The 17,830-nt window shown below is 39.5% G+C and overlaps 2 protein-coding genes across 8 annotated transcripts in view; both read left to right on the forward strand.

Moving 5' to 3' along the window:
• Window positions 1-1,815, forward strand: part of Mosmo (modulator of smoothened) — a 43,723-nt gene extending 41,908 nt beyond the window's left edge. The window contains exon 3 of the mRNA XM_048789638.1: window positions 1,376-1,815. Within this exon, the coding sequence (XP_048645595.1) occupies window positions 1,376-1,560 (185 nt within the window). The 3' untranslated portion in view covers window positions 1,561-1,815. The remainder of the gene's footprint in view (window positions 1-1,375) is intronic.
• A 444-nt stretch (window positions 1,816-2,259) lies between these two features.
• Vwa3a (von Willebrand factor A domain containing 3A) overlaps window positions 2,260-17,830 on the forward strand; it is a 58,374-nt gene continuing 42,803 nt past the window's right edge. Inside the window, exons 1-2 of one of the 7 annotated variants that reach the window (XM_048789633.1) lie at window positions 2,260-8,114; window positions 16,808-16,931. In XM_048789633.1, the coding sequence (XP_048645590.1) occupies window positions 16,809-16,931 (123 nt within the window). In that variant the 5' untranslated portion in view covers window positions 2,260-8,114; window position 16,808. Of the gene's footprint in view, window positions 8,115-11,817; window positions 12,459-16,807; window positions 16,932-17,830 lie in introns of those variants that run through there. The other 6 variants (XR_007342674.1, XM_048789632.1, XM_048789634.1 and 3 more) reach the window with 6 other exon arrangements.

Here is a 17,830-nt window from a genome sequence, read left to right on the forward strand (position 1 = left end):
TGGAAAAGATAGGCATGAAGTTGCAACGTTAGTTGAAACAACAAATTTAATATGTACATCTCTGAAGCACTTTTCTTCTAAATTGTGTGTTTCTTGAGTTAGTCAACATTATGGAAAAAGAAATGTTTTTAAAACAATTGTCCTGCTGTTTTTTACTAGATTATGTATAGATACCTAGATTGTGGTTGCATTTTATTCACGAAACTAGTAGGCCATAAGAAGCATTATAAATTGATGACAGATAACAGTGGTAAGTGGGCATTGACAGCATTAATAGTTATTTATTGTTAACAGTACAACAAAAAGACCAAGAACTCTAATAATTAAAGTTAATGCCTGAGTTGTTCAGTTGTTCTATAGTAGGTATCAGAATGCATGCAAGTTTACTTATGTAATATTTTTTGGTGTAGTCATTTACCGAAGATGAAATAATCTTATTTATACAATATAAAATTATCTACCCAAGTGGTACAAAGTGGAGTGCTGGTGTGTTTCTTAAGTGGTATATTACTTAAGCAAATGCTACTTTTTAATATATATTCTTGGAGATATTCCATCCAGGAAAAGATTCCTAATTGGTTTTTTAAGGACTCATGAAATTCTGTTCCCTCCCCACATACTTAGACAAGCATTCCTGGATGATATATTTATCCAGGGCACTCTCAGTATTCTGGCAATAGGTTTAACTTGGAAAAGGTTTCTTGTTTAGTTAATAATAGAAAGCTTTCTGCCAGATTTTAGTTTATTTTTTGGAACTTTGTCCATGATAGAGATAACCACGCTGACAATTTGATAATCATCCCAAAGATCTGATGTTCTTTTACTAGCTGATTGAAAATCAGAATAAGATAAATGGTACTTATTTTTATGTACCTTTTCTCCAGTTTCTTCTAATACCTCAAGGAGCAGAAAGTTGGTAGAATAATAACTGTAATGATAATAGTATGTAATGTTTATTCAGTATATCCTGTCAACCTGACACTGGCCAGGGGCTTGAAGTTATTTTATTTATCCTTCTGATACTTCCCTCTATTTCAGAAGAAAGCAGACGCCTAAGATTGCATAGTTGGTAGGTAGTAGGGTCAGAACTTAGGCTAGCCAGTTAATTAGTAGTTTAAATAGCTAAGAACAGGATATTGAGTACTTAGTAAGTTTGGAGAGTATCCATCTTATTTCTGGTAATTCAGAATCATCCTAATACTTTCATAAAGGGCTAACTCAGCTTTTGCTGTATTTGATAAATGGTCCATGTTATTAATAGGTTTGACCTTGTTATCAATCTATAATTCCTATAAACTTTTTTTGTGCCAAATTTTCATTGTTTTTATAATCACCAAACCATGTTACTAATGTTGTGTTTTGGTTTGTTTTACAGTGATCCTTTTCTGTATGGCTGCCCTAATATTTCCAATAGGATTTTACATCAATGAAGTCGGAGGTCAACCTTATAAATTACCCAACAACACAGTAGTTGGGTCATCATATGTACTTTTTGTCTTATCAATTTTCTTTACAATAGTAGGACTTCTATTTGCTGGCAAAGTTTGTTTACCAGGCTGATGAATGTCTAAACTGCTTGATTCTATTATTTTTTATTTTATTTTATTTTTTATTTTTATTTTTAGAGGGTGGGAGGACAAAGACAAGGCATCTGAGCTGTCCTCTCATAGGAAAATGCTTAGGTGAAACTGATGCTGAAAAGGAAAAAATGCTTTGATTTGTTCTCACTATGCACTTTGGATTAAAAAAAAAAAAAATCGAGAGCCTTTCCATAACCAAATACAGACAATAATGACTAAATCTCCTGAGCATATTCAGGCAGTCAGTCTGCACTGTGATAGCAACCTAGTGAAGGAGAATGCTTTACACTGAAAAGCATGTGGCCCTTTGTGACTCTGTTGTTCCGTTTTTAACGTCTAATGATTCATTTGAGAAAAAAAGTCTAAGTATTTATGAATCATGGTGGACCAGAGGGATGCAAAAGAAGTTCATGTGGGGCTGGCCTCACCTCCTAAGAAATTAGTGTTCACAACTTCCTTGTAATGGTATGAGCCTTTGGCACCAGAACGGATTACCGTTGCATTACTGCACCGAGAAGCCAATAGATCAAAATGTGTTTGCTAAAATGTATGTAAAAATTCTGAAATTCCCTAATCTCTATGTACAAAAAGAAAAGGAAAAAAAATCAAAACACTAAGAGACATGTTGTTTGGGGTGGGTGGGTGGGGAAAATCTTCCTTATATTTATATAAATATATATATAATATATATATTTTGCTGATGCAGTATACAGTGTGTATATATGTGTGTGTGTGTGTGTATGTGTGTGTAAGTTTATATATGCACACATGCAAACAGTTCCTAGAAGAGAACTCTGAATGCTTTGCTAGCAAACACTGTGGTGTGCAAACCTAGAACTCACTCAATAGAAAAAAAGCCATTTATCTGAAGGCTGCATAGTGGAGAGAGTCTTCAGTTTACCTCATTCTTTGTAGCAGCCCTTGATTTTAACCGGTTTTTGTAATAGGTACAAATAATCCCATACCTTTCTAGGTGTAATTTTAAGTTAAGCTAAAAATTCTTTGTAGGTTAATTTATTTGTATATGATAGTAGTAGGTAAGATCATGTCAAACCTTATAATTTGGGGAATCTAACACTATTTAAATTATTGGAAATTGTTGTCTATTGTATAGAGATTCTTTTTTCTATTGGCTTGGTATGTTACATTAATAATGCATTTTATATGTTCAAGCACACAACTTTACGTAAATACAAAGTTCACTAGCAAACATCTGGCTTTTTTGACTACTTACAACATTAATTTCACTCTGCCATAAAAATTAATGTTTATGTTCTTTTATCTGTAAGCATTATTCACATACCTTTACCAAAAACTCAAGCAATACAATATTTTCTTTATTTGCTGTATGCCTTTGTTTGCTAAAAGCTAACATTTTTTGCATTTATTTTAAAGGGCTGTACTAAACCCACAGCTTTAAGTTTTTTTCCTTAAAAAAGCATTGTAGCCAATGCTTGAACTCACAAATGGTTTTAAAATACAGTATTTCTCTTCTCCACATTTCCATGCCTTCGTGTCAAAGCTTAGTTGTTTTTCCTGGTGAGCACCATAGATAATCTCCTGTTCGAAGTGTGGACAGGAGGGTGTTTTCACAGCAATGGAGCTAAGTTTTTCCTCTTTTTTAGTGAAATGGCAACCCAGATGTCCCTGTCAGTATAATAGAGACAGTCTCATGTAGCCCATGCTTCACACAAGCAGGAATGAATGCACTGTTTCTTAAGAAGATAGTTTATAAATTACAGAATGGTTCCTTCAGAGATGGGGCTACCTCCTCAGATATTCAGAGTATGAAATGGAAGAGCTCAATGTGTTTCACACTGGCTTGTTTTGTATTCATATATCTTACTGTTAATTCTACAGTGTTTCATTGTGAATGAAAACCCCATTTTCAGCTCACTCTTGAGTCAACAATGGGCTGGGGTGTTGGACCACCCCTGGGTGTGTTCCTTGAGCGTTCTGAGGGAATGTCATACTTTTCCTTTTTACCTTCCCCAGGTAAAAAAAAACCTTTGGAAAACCCAAGGGAGACCATTCCCCACGTATTGTGATGTCTAGTCAATTCTAAGAGTACCACCGGACACATGTGGACATTTGGGATTGCATTTCCCATTGTGATTTGACAGGTCCTCAAATCAAAGGGAACACTTTAAAGGAAAGCTTTGGTTGTCACCATTATACCACTGAGATAGTGTTAGCAAAGTATGGTTCAAATTAATTTATGGTATAACCAAGAGATTTTCTCTTCCAAAAGATGGATTTTATTGTAAATAGTTTCTCAAAATATTTTTAACTTGATCATGAGCATGGGGAGAGAAAGTTTCTCAGCTGCTAAGAATTTCCCCACTGTTTACTTCTTTCACTTACAGTGGTATTGCATATAAGATTACAAAATTTAAGGTTTTATTTGTATCTATTACCCAAACCATTAAATTGTCCTTCATTTCATCATTGTCTTGGAGGTCCAGTGCATAAAGGACTGATAGAGGGAAAGTTCCTCTAGCCAGTCTGCATGCTAACCCAGGATTAAGACCATCTCATTGAGTAGTATGTGAGGTCAAGTCTTTGTACTCTTCCAGACCAAACATTGAAATGGACTCATTCATATAACTTTCTGTAAATCCTGTAAGTGAAAAGATAGTCAACTGTCAGCAGTTGCTTTTAAAAACGTCACTATAATAAGTACTATATAGTACAGTATTAATTTATAGCAGGATATCATATCTTGTAAACTGTATATAAAACACGGTTTTATGGTGCAATCATTTGTCCAACTTTTGTCTGTTACATTGTTTTTAGAGAGTACGTTCTTCTCATACCTAAGAATATCACTGTAAAATGCTGAAAACTATCTTTTCGTTTTATTTGCACAAGACTGAATTAGTTTGAAATTTTTGGAAGCTCCTATTGAACATGCCTAGACACCTGTAAACATAAAAATATTAAGTTCATTAAAAGTAAACATTTCAGTATGATTCTTTCCAAAGGTAATCCATGTTCTATGTTGTTAACATGTGAATGTGATTTTTCTGACTTGTCCACCTCTTAACCTATTTTCTGTTTTGTTTTTGAAGGATGGCTTTTTTTTTCTTTTTAATGTTCTAGATGACCAAAACACTATTGGTTTTTACCCTTTTGCCTAAAGCTTTGATATCTCCACTTGATGTTCTATGAAATCACTGTTTAATCTCTTAAGTGAAATACTAAATAGTCCTGGTGACAAACAATCTATTGATTTAGAGAAAGGCCCAGAAAAAAAGTATTGAAAGGTAACTTTGGATATATTGTTAGCTATTATTTTGCATCGTGGGCTTCATGGGAAGAACATGTTGCATTTAATTTGTCTTTATTATAAGACTACTAGACACAAATTACTCTTACTATAGTAACCGCTTTATCAACCCACTTTGATCTTCTTTTAAAAATTAAATTTGCATTCACAGTTCAAAACAGTAAGCTGTCTTTCAGAAAAATTTTGAAGGATAAGATACATGAAGGAAAAAAATGGCCTGTGTAGGTAGAATTCACTACACAGGACTTGTAGTTGTATCACCTCAAGAGATTTTAAAGTTTGTGATTAAGGTCTGTATATTATCCCAAACTTTATTAAGAATTGTTTTCTAATTGGTTTTGACATTTTTTCAATTAATAGTTTCAAAACAATTGTTAATACAACTGTATAAAATGAACATAATTTTCTTCACTTGTATTTTTGTTATTGAGCAAGTTTATCAAAATAAATTGTCTACTAAAGAAACTAAAAAGGCTTCTATTACTTTGCATAAGCTTTGATTTAAAAAATTAATTTCTTATAGAGGTTCCACATATATACACAGAGACACTTCCATGCCTCTTGTTAGCATTGTGGTGGGGAAGGGTTCCCTCTCTTCTTCCACTCCTAGCTCACTCCTAGGTCAGAGCTGCCATTAATATTCCAGGTCACTGATTATGCCATGTTTAGTAATATGAAGAGCCATTTAGCAATAAAACACCACATACACGTGGATTTGTCTTCTGCATCAAATTTCCATGAACTAGGAGGAAAAAAATTGAGCCAAAGCCCGGAAGACCAGCCATCTTTCTTTTCTTTCTTGCATATAGACTTAGCTCTATCTTGGCTTCAGTCTTCTGCTGTGTCTACTTTTACTTCACGCCAAAGGATCTTAGCTTCTAAGATCTTAAAATGTGGGTTGAAAGAACAAGATAAAGGCCCTTGGTCTTTAGACTGGTCCATTTACCCCACATTATAGCCTTACTAGAGCCCTCTATGGAGGTATCAAGATTAGCCCAGCACAATAACAACTAGTGAATATCTCACCTTCACTGCTGTTTCTTCTTTATATGCCTTTTCCAAGAGCCTCCTGGGGTGTTAAGGGTTAAGACATGGTAAAAGATGGTTTTGAGTTCTGGGACTTGAAATCATCTTCATAGGGTGCCCAACCATTCCAGGTAGCCTGAGACCTAGGGATTCCCACAATGTGGGACTTTTTGGGGGAAAATCCAGGCAAACTAGGGTAGTCATTAGGTCACTCAATCTTCACACTATCCAGATCTTATTCTGATACATAACACCGATTAGAGGTACTCAAGAGGGTTCTTTTTGATAAGCACTAATGAATAGGTCAATTGGTAACTGTAATGGTAGGCATATACCAGACTTTTTCCTTTTCTTCGGAAAAGGCAGCAGCATAGTTTTAACAATAACGTGCTCAAAAAATACCTTATTTTTGACTAAGTCTTCCATCAGTTCTATTCTAGCTGCCCTATGGGATTATGGGGGAATCTCCAAAATGAGAGGACTGTGGCTTCTCTTGTGGGTCACAGTTACCCAGCAACAAAGTAAAGGCAGTTATTTATAAGTGGTATTAAAAATAGAAAGTATAATGTATTTTTTTTTAGAGTTTTGGTTCTTTTCCCAGAAGAAGAAAATACCACGGGATGATATTTTCAAGCACAATCAAGGTTTGTGCCTATCAACCCCAGTTCTAATTATAGACAGAGACCACCTAAGATTAATTTTCAAGAGTTTCAAGAAGAGATTTTTCATGAAACCCAAAATTTCATAGTTGGATGAAGTCTCAAAGAGCATGTCCAGGGTTTCCATTTTCAGATGAAGAAACTGAGGCCTCAGAAAGGCTTTCTGACTTTCCTAAAGTCTCTCGACTAGGTCTCAGCAGAGCCCTCAACATAGGAAAGAATGTCTTTGACAAATGCACATTGATCCTAGGACAAATATTCTCATTCTACAGCCATCTGAACCCACCTGTCTTCAGCTCATCTTCATCTGATGCTCGTCCACCAAGTCATTTCTGTTGGGCCCAGAGTGTGGCTCGGTGGTAGAAGCCCTTGCCTGGCATGGATGAGGCCTTGGGTTTGATTCCTAGCACTCCAAGTGGATTCTGCCAAAATATTCTTTAAATGAAGTGTATTACGTCCTCATTCACATTTTTGTCATTCCCATTGCGCAGATGGAAGCCCCAACTCCGGTAAGCTGGCATAGAAAACTCTCCATGACTGGGCTTCGAGTGGCCTCCTCAACCTCCTCACTGTTTACTTTTTCTGACAACCAGCCTGCTCTCCATTCTCTGACTACAACCTGCTTGCTGTTGTGGCTGTGTCTGCATTGTCTACTTCTGGTGGTTTTCTTTAATCCTGCTTGTGTTGAACTATACCTAATCCTTTGTTTTCCTTTTGCTTATTCCTCTGTAACAGTACTGGAGGGGAGTAGACCCCTGCATTCAAATCTCAGTTCCACAGTTTTAGTTTTGTGACCTTCAGGCAAATCATTTAACCAAGGTCTGTGAGCCTTGTTTTTTTAATCTATACAATGGGGCTAATAACCATACCTACTTATGGGGCTATTGTTTGTTTAAATGAGACCAAGTGCCAGGAACAGAGTAAGCATTCAAATGTTGGTTGCTGCTATTATCACTAAAACATTTTTTTTAACTAGATTATAAACTCTAGAATGCAAGGAATATGGCTTTCTCATGTTCCTGAGAGACCTGGCACAATGCTTTACCTATGAAATTGAATTATCAAGATTAAATTCAGGGGCTGAGATTGTTGGTCAATAGTAGAGTGCTTGCCTAGCATGTGTTAGGCACTGTGTTCGATTCTCAGCACCTCATACAAATAAATAAAAATAAAGTTCCACTGACAACTAAAGCAAAACTATATATATATAAATTCAGGGATAGATTATAAAGGAAATTTATGAAACCATATTTCCTGGAAATTTAAAAGACCCAGTTACCTATTTGCTAGAATTATTTCAGTAAAATTCTTCCTGAAGGCAGAGGCTGGTCTAGATCTAGTGTGGTTACTTTATCAGTGGGTATGTCCCCATTTAATATGTCAGTTTCATTGATCTCAGGATTTCCTTGTGGACTCAAGATTCTTACTGAACTCGGCTCTCACATTGCTGCTGATACAAACAGGAACAGGATGATGCAAGTGTCCTGTTGATCCTGAGAGAACTCTCTGGAGGCTTCTTCAAGCTTGTGGGTTCTCTGCTGTCTCGAAGCCCTACATTTGGTATGTTTTGCAAAGATTCGGTCTTGCCAAGATGTTCTTAATTATTTCTGGTAAAAGGAATAGATTCAAGAGTTTGATTTCATTTAGATGTGGTTTTCTCCAATTGACCATTTTAAGGTATTTTAATAAATATTGCCAGTGATATGTGGTCACTATTAAATCACTCTCCATTTGTTATCTGTCAGGGCAAGTCAGTAAAATAAATGCCATGTACTGACTCTGGCACCCTTTCTCGTGTTTAAATATTTAAAACTGTCTAAGACAACTCACATATGTTCTTTAAAAATTAAAACTTTTTCTTTTGTGTTGCTGTGTTTTCTGTGGCCAATGCAAATGCACTGGAAGAACAACAACAACAAAAATCTTTTCTTATCCATAATTGCTCTAGGGTAAAAAAAAAAAAATGAATCTACACATCTAAAAAAGATTTGACCACCTGTATATTTTACCAATTAAATGAGCATAGTGGACTTATTGTTTGCAATCCTGCCCTATACTCACTGTTCTAGTACGTGACTGTATTTCTGCTTTTAGGGTAATTGACAACTTTTTCTTGTCTCAGAGAGCTATCATGAAGGAAGTGATCATGACCCTAAACTGGCACAAAGGGTTTTCTTTTTATAACATATATCTGTAAAAAAAATCTTTTAAAAACAAACCCAAAAAGTCCAAAATAGGAACACAGGAAGTTAAAAGTTTCCACACCCACAATCCACCTTCCAGAGAACCATTAATACTAGTTTATTGAGCATTCGAACAGATACTTTACTCTCCCTTCAGTTTAACAAAAGCAATATCATATATGTATCTACCACTGCTTCTCCAGTCTACATAATATTCCATTTTACATAAATTTAGGTTGTTTCCAGGTTTTTGTTAATATAAATAATGCTTTGGTGAGCTTAGGTCTTAATTACAAAAACTTCCCAAATATCAAAATAACCTGATAATCGAACTGAAGCATAGCAACCACTCTATTAAGATAATTCATATTTTCGAAAGTGCTGTGGTTAGGTAATAGTAGCATTCAGTAAGTTTACAGAAAGAACATTAAATTCACGTGTCATTTGCTCTTCCATGTCATCTTAATTAATCCTCTTCCTGTGTCATCAGAGGTGGTATTTTATAGACCAGAAAACTAGGGATCAAAAGGTGAACTACTTACCCAAGGTTCTGTAACTAACTAGTCATTGGTCAATCTGAGTTTCAAGCCTAGGTTCCCTGACTTCAGATCTAGGGCTCCTTCTGCTGTCGCACATGGCCAGTTTGTCTAGTCTAAAGGAAATAAAAATAGCTTGTCCCAGTTGCATGATTCTTTGGCTCAAACACGAGCAGCTAAATCTATGGCTTGCTGCTTCTGGATGTGAGATGCAAAGAACCATAAAAGGTAGTCCCTATTTAGAAACAACTTTGGAATATTATCTACTTTGCTGTAAGGAAAAAAAAAAAGTAGGAAAAACCAACTTGTTTGTATTTACTCTTCCATCATTCCTATCTCATTGTCAAGCTTTCTCTTTACAATCATTGTTTAATGGCATTTTATAGTGTCGATGTACTTCACTGGTAAAACTAGTGATGTCATCTGTTGGGTTCTGTGGAGCTCTTGGATCTAAGCACCCATGGAAATTTCCCCAGACAGGCTACTCCACACACCCCTCCATAGCACTTAAAAATCAATAGATCCCCTCTGTGCTCTGGGTAGGGAATTTATTAGGGTACCCTAAGTTTTGCAGAGGTCCATGGCTCAAACATTAGGAAGAACCCGCCCCCCCCCCAGTCATTTGTCCACACATTACTGCCAAGGCCTCAGATGTCCCATACTTGGGGCATGATACACTGGTGAGCTGGGGACCTCCTGTGCCTATGGTTTTGAGTGCACTGAGTACTCATGGGTCCTCTTAGGTTGTGGCTCACCAAGGCCTTGCTACCCAGCACTGAGAGGCCTCCACTCCTTCTCATTTTCAGATCTCTGTTCATCTAGGAGAATCTCCCTCCCCTTGGCTTCCTTCAGAGGCATGTTAGCTTAGTACCCACATCCTCTTTCTTTTGGAAAGTTGCTCCTTTCCTACCTCAGGCTATGTGGCTTTGTGGGCTGATTTCACTTTCTGGCCCCAAAGCTGGACACAGAAGCTGGCCTGGGCAATCAGGGCACAGTGATTCCCTCAGGAATGAGTGTAGCATATAACCAAGAAGCCAAGCCTGGAACTCGCTGGAACTGGAAAGAAATGTTCTTTCTTTAGGGTTGCTCAGTTGGGGAGAAGCTTGGCACTGCTTGGGTCCAAAGTTTGCCAGCCACACCTGAAAAGCCTACCTAGGAATCAATCAATCACAGAAGAAAGGAAGCTGAGGAATGGAGATGGGTGTTCTGTTAACATTATTTTAGCCTTTGGGTCAAGTCAGGCCTGAATCCAGAACTATCCCTGGCTTTTCTATTATTTAAACAAATAAATTCTTTTTTTTTTTTTCCTGAAGCCACTTTGATGCAGGTTTCTGTCTTTTAATTGAAAGGATTTTGATACACTGCCACTTGACATTTAACACATCACTTACCTTCCCTGCCTCAGCATGTCCCTTGAATCTTTTAGTGAGCTGAGGCTTTTACAAAAGACAGAGCTGTTGACTTCATGCTGCTTCTCCACTCAACAAAAAGCACCTGCTCCCTAGTTTGAAATGAAGGCTTGAAATAAAGGAAAACACAAATTAGTAACCACACACACACACACACAATAAAAAAGGTCTCTCCATATGCCTAGGGAAATGTTACCAGCTCTCACATGGAATATGAGTTGACCCTGATCAGGTCCCAAGAGCCTCAAATAGGAGAAATTCCTGTTATGCTCTGATGCCTTACATGGGGCCAATCAGTCTACATTTTGAGGGGAGCTGAGAAAAATGGTACCCACACACAGCTTTCTTCTTGGCTGGTCAACCTGAAAATCTTACTCTGCTTTATCCATTTTGCACAAGAACATTCAGAATGTGTGTCATGTAAGCTCGAGTAGAAGAAAGCAATAACAAGAGTTTTCAGTACTGAGTTTTACGGCTTGTAAAACATTAAAAACCCATGTATCCAGGGACCCAGGGAAATGAGAGTATTAGATGACCTGCCATGTCTCACAAAGTTGTGTCTCAAAATTAGCCCACCTCTTCCACCCAGGATTTCCATCAAGGTGGGCACCAAGATCCTCACCTCCTATTCACAGAGTAGCCATGGGTTATTGTGGCCTGTGAGTCCCTTCTTTCTGATCTCGCTCTTGGTGGTGTTGCTAAATGCTAAATACCCTGGCTTTACACATGGTGCTCCCAGCCCATGACTGCCCAAGTAAGATGCTGGATCAAGTTTCTACTTTGAGGAGTGTGGTTGTTCCTGACCTGGCCTGTAGGAGACGCTGCTGGGCTCAACATCTAAAGGACAACTGTAACATGATAACTACCACAGACTGCACATGTTCTAACTTCTTATTAAAGGTTCAGAAACTGAAGACTGATTTTGAGAAATTACCTGGATAAGAAAAACTAAGTGCAGATACCTTAGCCACTTACAAGCTGGTTGACATTGGATTCATTACTTCATTTCTCTTGAACTCTATAAAAGAAGGGGTTAGAGAGGCCCCCAGTGATGGGCCAGGACCTGGTTACATCATAATCACTTGAGACCATTGTTAAAGGTTCATGCTCCCACAATGGCCACAGTTCTAATCAATCGCCTGCGTGAGAATGTACATGCTTGCTTAGCAAACAGCCCAGGTGATTCGGATGGGCACCCAGGTCTAGGAACCACTGTAGAAGATAATTGTCTTGTGATGCTAAGAGGTCACTGAGCATGCTGCCATATTAGCCAGGCTTGGGCAGGACTGGGCATGGTGGGGGTGGAGACTGTCAGTCTTCTCCCAGGGAGACCTAGGGAGTCTAAGGAGAAGATCTCCATTTTCATGCTCATTACAGGCTCTCTGGTATCTTCCATTTCTACCACAAGAAAACAGCAGGTCTAAACCATAGTCCTCTGCTGACCCAGAGGTTCTAAAAATAGAAAAGAGATCCAAATCCTGCTTCTAGGATCTAGTGAGGGTGAAAGTAGATTGCCTGGGAGAGGTTCTTAACAACAAAGAGGTGATAACTCTTCCCTGGGGCCAGAGTTTTCCCCTTGCCCTGCCCCAAGCTGCAGTGGCTTGGTCGGTTGCCTTGGAGACCAGCTAACACTTCCTGCAGGGCAGGCTCCCCTATGGAGTTGCTTAGAGGAGCTTGGAGCAACTAGAAATCGGAAGCAGGAGAAGCAGAGCCCTGGAGTGCCAGAAACCCTTCTCCCACAGATGGAGAAATAAAAGGAAATGCAAATAAAGGCAGGTGAGTGTCCCAAGGGTGGACAGGGTTTGGAAGAAAGAGGGCAGGAGAGGCCCAGATGCTAATTCCTTGACTGAGCAAGAAAGCTTTAGGGAGCCTGGGATCTTAAGTCCCTGCTCCCTGCCTGCCAAGCCTGGTTCTAGGTGCCGAGGGTATGCAATAGAGAAGCTGGTTGGGGAGACACCATGACAACTTGATATGAAATAGAATAGCAAACAAGACTTCCACAGGGTTTCTGCTACGGAGTTTGGGATAGCAAATAGGAGTCCGAAGGAACTTACTGAGTTTATTGCCAGATGAAAGAGGAAAGGGGCATTTTGAGAACAGCTTGAGCACAGGTAGGTATGAAATAGTAAGATGTGGAAATAGGGGTTCTCGGGAAGAAGGTCTGACTTGTTTGACTTAGAGCCATGGCAGAGTTCTAAACAGGTAGTGATAGCAGGAACTCTGCATATTAGGAAAAAATCATTCTGGCAACATGATTGGCTGGGGACAAGACATGAGACAATTCTGCAGTTAAAAGCACAAACCCTGGGGATGGCTTTATCCTGGATGAATATTTAGGAGAATCGGCTGTTAATAAATCAGAAAGTTAGCTGAAGGTTTTCTTTTATCCCCAAATCAGCACTTCCTCCATCCCTTTGACCAAAATGCCAACAGCCATGGACCAGTTTGTACTTTCCCTTCTCTTCTAGCCACTCTCCCTGGGCAATATGGCCCACCTTTGCCCAAATTCTGGGCCTGCCCTTAAAGCATTTGTTCAATAAGTGCCTTTTTGTTTTTTAAGAAGCTACTATGTTTTAGGCACTGTAAAAGTATTCTAGCAGTGGACATTTCTAAGTCACTGCCCGCAGGGAGCTCACGTCTAGTGTGCTCAGGTTGGGACAGAAGGAGTAGACCATTGGCATACAGAAGGTCAGATGGTGAAGTCTGCTATGGAAAACACTAAAATGGGTGGAGGGTCCTGTTTGACTCTGTACAGAGGCCTGAGGGTAAGGCTGTGACAGTTCATCCTACTCCCCAGTACCAGCTCTCTCTGGGTCCCTGAAGGCACTTGAAATATTCATGAAAGGAATAAGTGCTTAGGAGTCTCATGCTGAAGTGCTTCAAGGCGGCAGATATTTAGTGGCATTCTGCATTTCTATAGTACTTTGTATTTTGAAAAGCACTTTCTCAAACTTGATTTCATTCGATCCTCTTGACAGTGAAGTTGAAGTAGGCCCTCGGTTACTTCATCCCTCTTCCACTCTGCAGATGAGAAAACCCAAGGTCCAGAGCTCTTCCCAGGCCCCACATTGCTTGGTCTCCTCCACTGGCCCATGCAAGAGCCCCCAGAATCATTCACAGGCCTCAAATGCATTTTAAAAAGCATTAATCACCACCACCACCCCGCAAATAAGGAACTGAGACCCTATGAAGGGGCCCCTGTTCATCAGGCATTTCTGTTTCAACAGTCCCTGCCATAGGATTTCCAGAAAAGCTCGCTGAAGTCAAACCAGTTTGGGTTTTTAATTTAAGACACTGCCACATGACCCTGGTGCTTCCCAGATAATAAAGCATCTTCCAAATAAAAGAAGTGAAAAGCCAGTTACTGAACCATTGCTAAGCTCTTTCATGGAGCAATTTCCTAAGAGAATATACTAATGTTTGAGCTGCAACTTCATAGTGTCTCACAGGTTGCGGCATAGCCAGGATTTGTTTGGTTGCAAGTAACAGAAACTGAAATAAGCTAGCTTAAGCCAAAAAGTAGAGTTATAAGAAACAGGTTCACAGAGACCAAGAGCAAAAAATGAGTCTATTCTTACCAAATGCCTGGGATGAATAGTTAGAAATTCAAGAGTCGAGGCAGTTTTTTAACCTCCTTTCCTTATCCTCACGTCCTCAAAATACTTATTGTTTGTCAGTCCCTGCTCTCAGGTAAACAATAGCATCATGGGAGAGACATGCCATTTCTTTAAAAATCATGCTAATGTATTTATCATTCCAAATTAAGACAAGCTATTTAAAAGAAAGGAACACAGTCCTGGGAAAATATATAAAACAAAGTAACCTGAACTTGAATGGAATGTTAGAGCCTTTTCCCAAAGGAAACATGTATGAGCTGAAACATAAGGATGAGGAGAGTACAGGGATGGGAGGAGAATGTTCCAAAGCAAAGACGGCAGCACATGCAAAGATCCTGGGGTGAGAGGAACTATGAAGCATTCCAGGGCCCTTGTGGAACACAGAAGGGAGGGTGCGTGGGAAAGTAGGAAGTCTAGAGAGGTTGATGAGCAGCAGTCAAACCTGTGGGGCCTCAAATTCCATTTCAAGGATCTTAGTCTTCCTCCTAGGGAAAAAGGGAAGTCTTTGATGCGTTTTGAGCAACAGGGAGAAGATGACAGCACAAATCTGGATTCATGTTTTTAAAAGATACTCCAGTTGGTAAAGAGAACAGATTGGATGGGAGGGCTGAGGGGACCTAGAGGGACAAGCCAGGGTCTACTGCAGTGTCTATGACAGAGGTGACAGTGCCTGGACTGGAGAAATGTCCATGGAGACAGATAAATGATGAAAGTTGAGAGAGTCTTAAAACTAACAGGATGAGATGATGGAATGGCATCAGGAGTGAGTGTCAAGAACAATTCCTAGATTTTTGACTCCTGTAAGTAGATGCTAAGTAGATGGTGGTTCTTTTCTGTAGAAAACAATGGAAAGAGGAGAGTGTTGTAGGGAATATCATGAGTTCAGTGTTGAACACACTGGGTTTGAAATGCTTCAAGTGGAAATATCCAGTGTCAGTGAATACATAGCTCTAGAGTCAGGGAGGGACATCTGAGCTCTTGATGTACAAATGGCAGTCGTCATGGATAGGTGGCAGTGGAAGCCTGGTAAGACGAGACATGAGAGCCATGCACCCTCCTTAGTCTCCAGGAAAGCAGGTAGAGGAGAAGTCTGGGAAGGAGCCTGAGAAGGAGCAGGCAGGAAGGGAAGAAGCCAGAGACCATGGCCCCACAGAAACGAAAGCAGAAATGACCATCCCCTCCACCTTCCCCTGGAGAGCCTCTTCCTGCTCCTAATAACAAATTCCCAGTGAGAATCCATCTTGGATATACACCTCCAATAAGCGGTACCTTCCAAAGCAGAAGGATCTCACTCAAGGGTGAGCTCAGAGCTCATCCTCATCTCAATATTCTTTCTATTCTACTCTCCTCATCTTGAAATTCCTACCATCTGGCCAAACTCATCTGTGAGTTCCTTGGATTGGCCAAGCTCTTCCTCACCTCAGGGTTTGGAAACAGGCTGTTCACTCTGCCTTCCCATCCTTCCCATGGACTCTCCTTTTCACCCTTCAAAAAGATCTGAGCTCAAAAGACACCTGCCCCCACCACTTCACCTTGCAGAAGAGCTCCTTTCCTGATGCCTTTCTATGACAGCCTCCTGTTTCCTTCACAGTGTGTGCCACGGTGTGTAATTTTGATTTTTCAGACCAATTTTAGAATATAAACCCCACAAGGTCAAGGACAATACCTATCTCACTGGTTCTGAACCGGGGTCAGTTTTGCACCTCTCCTCCCCGCCCCCATCATCAGGGGATACTTGGCAATGTCCAGAGATGCTTTTATCTCAAGGAGGAGGAAGGTGCTGGTGGCATCTAACAGGGAGCAGCCGGGGACACTGCCAAACATTCTGCAATGTACACACACAACCGAATGTTCCACCCCCGAACATCAGAAGGCCAAGGTGGAGAAACCCTTGTCACCCTGTTCACCTTTGAATCCTTAGCACAAAGCACAGTGCCTTAAACCTACTAGACGTTCAATATGTATTTAGTGTATTGGTAACTAAAGAATAGCTGAGCTGAGCAAACCCCGCAAAAATATTGTCTACATGCTGTGTTTATCCTCTTGTGTTCTTTTCCTCCTTAGGAAAATAAGAGTAGGTTATTTTTATAATGGGACCCAAAATAGTCATGTCTTCCATGGTCAAGATAATAGATTTCTGGAAAATCATTCCTAAGCAGGATTCTCTGGTTTTGCAAATAAAAACAGCAACAGCAATGTTTTTTTTCCCATGGGAATCGAGAGGGGAATGTCTGCCTTGAAGTGAGACCAGATAATGGTTATTGCAACATTTTACAACTATCTACCTGGGGGCTTTCATTATCTAACCACCAAAACGGTATGATGTAATGTCTCATGAACTTGAAGTCCATAACTGATCAGGACTCTATAGGCACCCTCTCAGTTCCTGCACAGAAATAGCAATGTTCTTGGAATCCTTTTGGAACTAGAGGAAAGAAAAGAGGGAGGCACTGGTTGTGTAGAGTCGATGTCCAGGACATTGATCTCTAATCACTTTATGTTTTGTAGCATGAAGAAAAACACTGATAGAGATCCAAGGAAGCAATTGACCCAGAAGAATATGAATGGACCCAGCCAGAATCCAGACAATGGATTACTGGTCACCCACGTTAACCAGACCCAGGACTTACTGGTAAAAACCAAGGCACTTTTAGTGAGTGGTGACATGTCACAGCTAGGGCACAGAGAACACCATCAACTCTGGGTATTTCTTTCTTCACATAGGATCCCCAGACTAAAAAAAAAAAAAAAAGAAAAAGGTTAATTAAGCATTCATCTCTAATCCCCTGCCTTTAGAAATGAATGAAGAAAATCTTTGTTGTTCGTAGGAATTTTATAGTCTTTTTGGCCACACCATTAAATATTCAGGAGTCTGTCAAGATTCTGATCATGTTGTCAAAGTCCATAAAGTATTTTATTCTAAAGTTCCCCTTCCTAAGACTTTTTTTTTTTAATTTTAGGATTCCCTAAAATTTAGATAGAAAATTCTGTTTCAGAAAGTGCTGGTAAAGCAAGAGAGTCGTGACAGAATTAAGCTCTAGAATAGACAGACTTTGGTATTAGGCTGACTCTCCATGTATTAGCAAGCTGCTTTCCAGAGGGGGTGGGACTGTCTAGAACATTCATTCTACAATGGAAAGAGCCACCATGGCTGGTTGTCAGGTGCAAGGCTATCCCACAACCATCAGCTAACCTACTAGAATATCTAGAATTTAAATATGGTACCTTTGAATGGTAATCCGTTTAAAACCATACCATTCTAATGCTGGTAATTAAACAACCAGAAGAACAGTCCTATTTTCTTTTCTCAAGTTTTGGCATTTATGGGAATGCAAGTTTAATTAAAAGGAAATGAGGAAAGGTCAACAGCGTCTTGAAATGCTGAAGAAATATTTCAATGATTTCAAATGTTGATGGCATGCTCTTTATTCCAACTAACTTCATATCAAAATGTGAGGTGACTTCCCAGGTGTACAAAGGACCACTCTTAATTTATCAGCCATATTCAGAGTCTCCTTTTCCTCTCTGATA

The sequence above is a fragment of the Marmota marmota genome, unplaced genomic scaffold (genome assembly GCF_001458135.2).
Source record: "Marmota marmota marmota unplaced genomic scaffold, marMar, whole genome shotgun sequence".
Taxonomy (NCBI): Eukaryota; Metazoa; Chordata; class Mammalia; order Rodentia; family Sciuridae; genus Marmota; species Marmota marmota.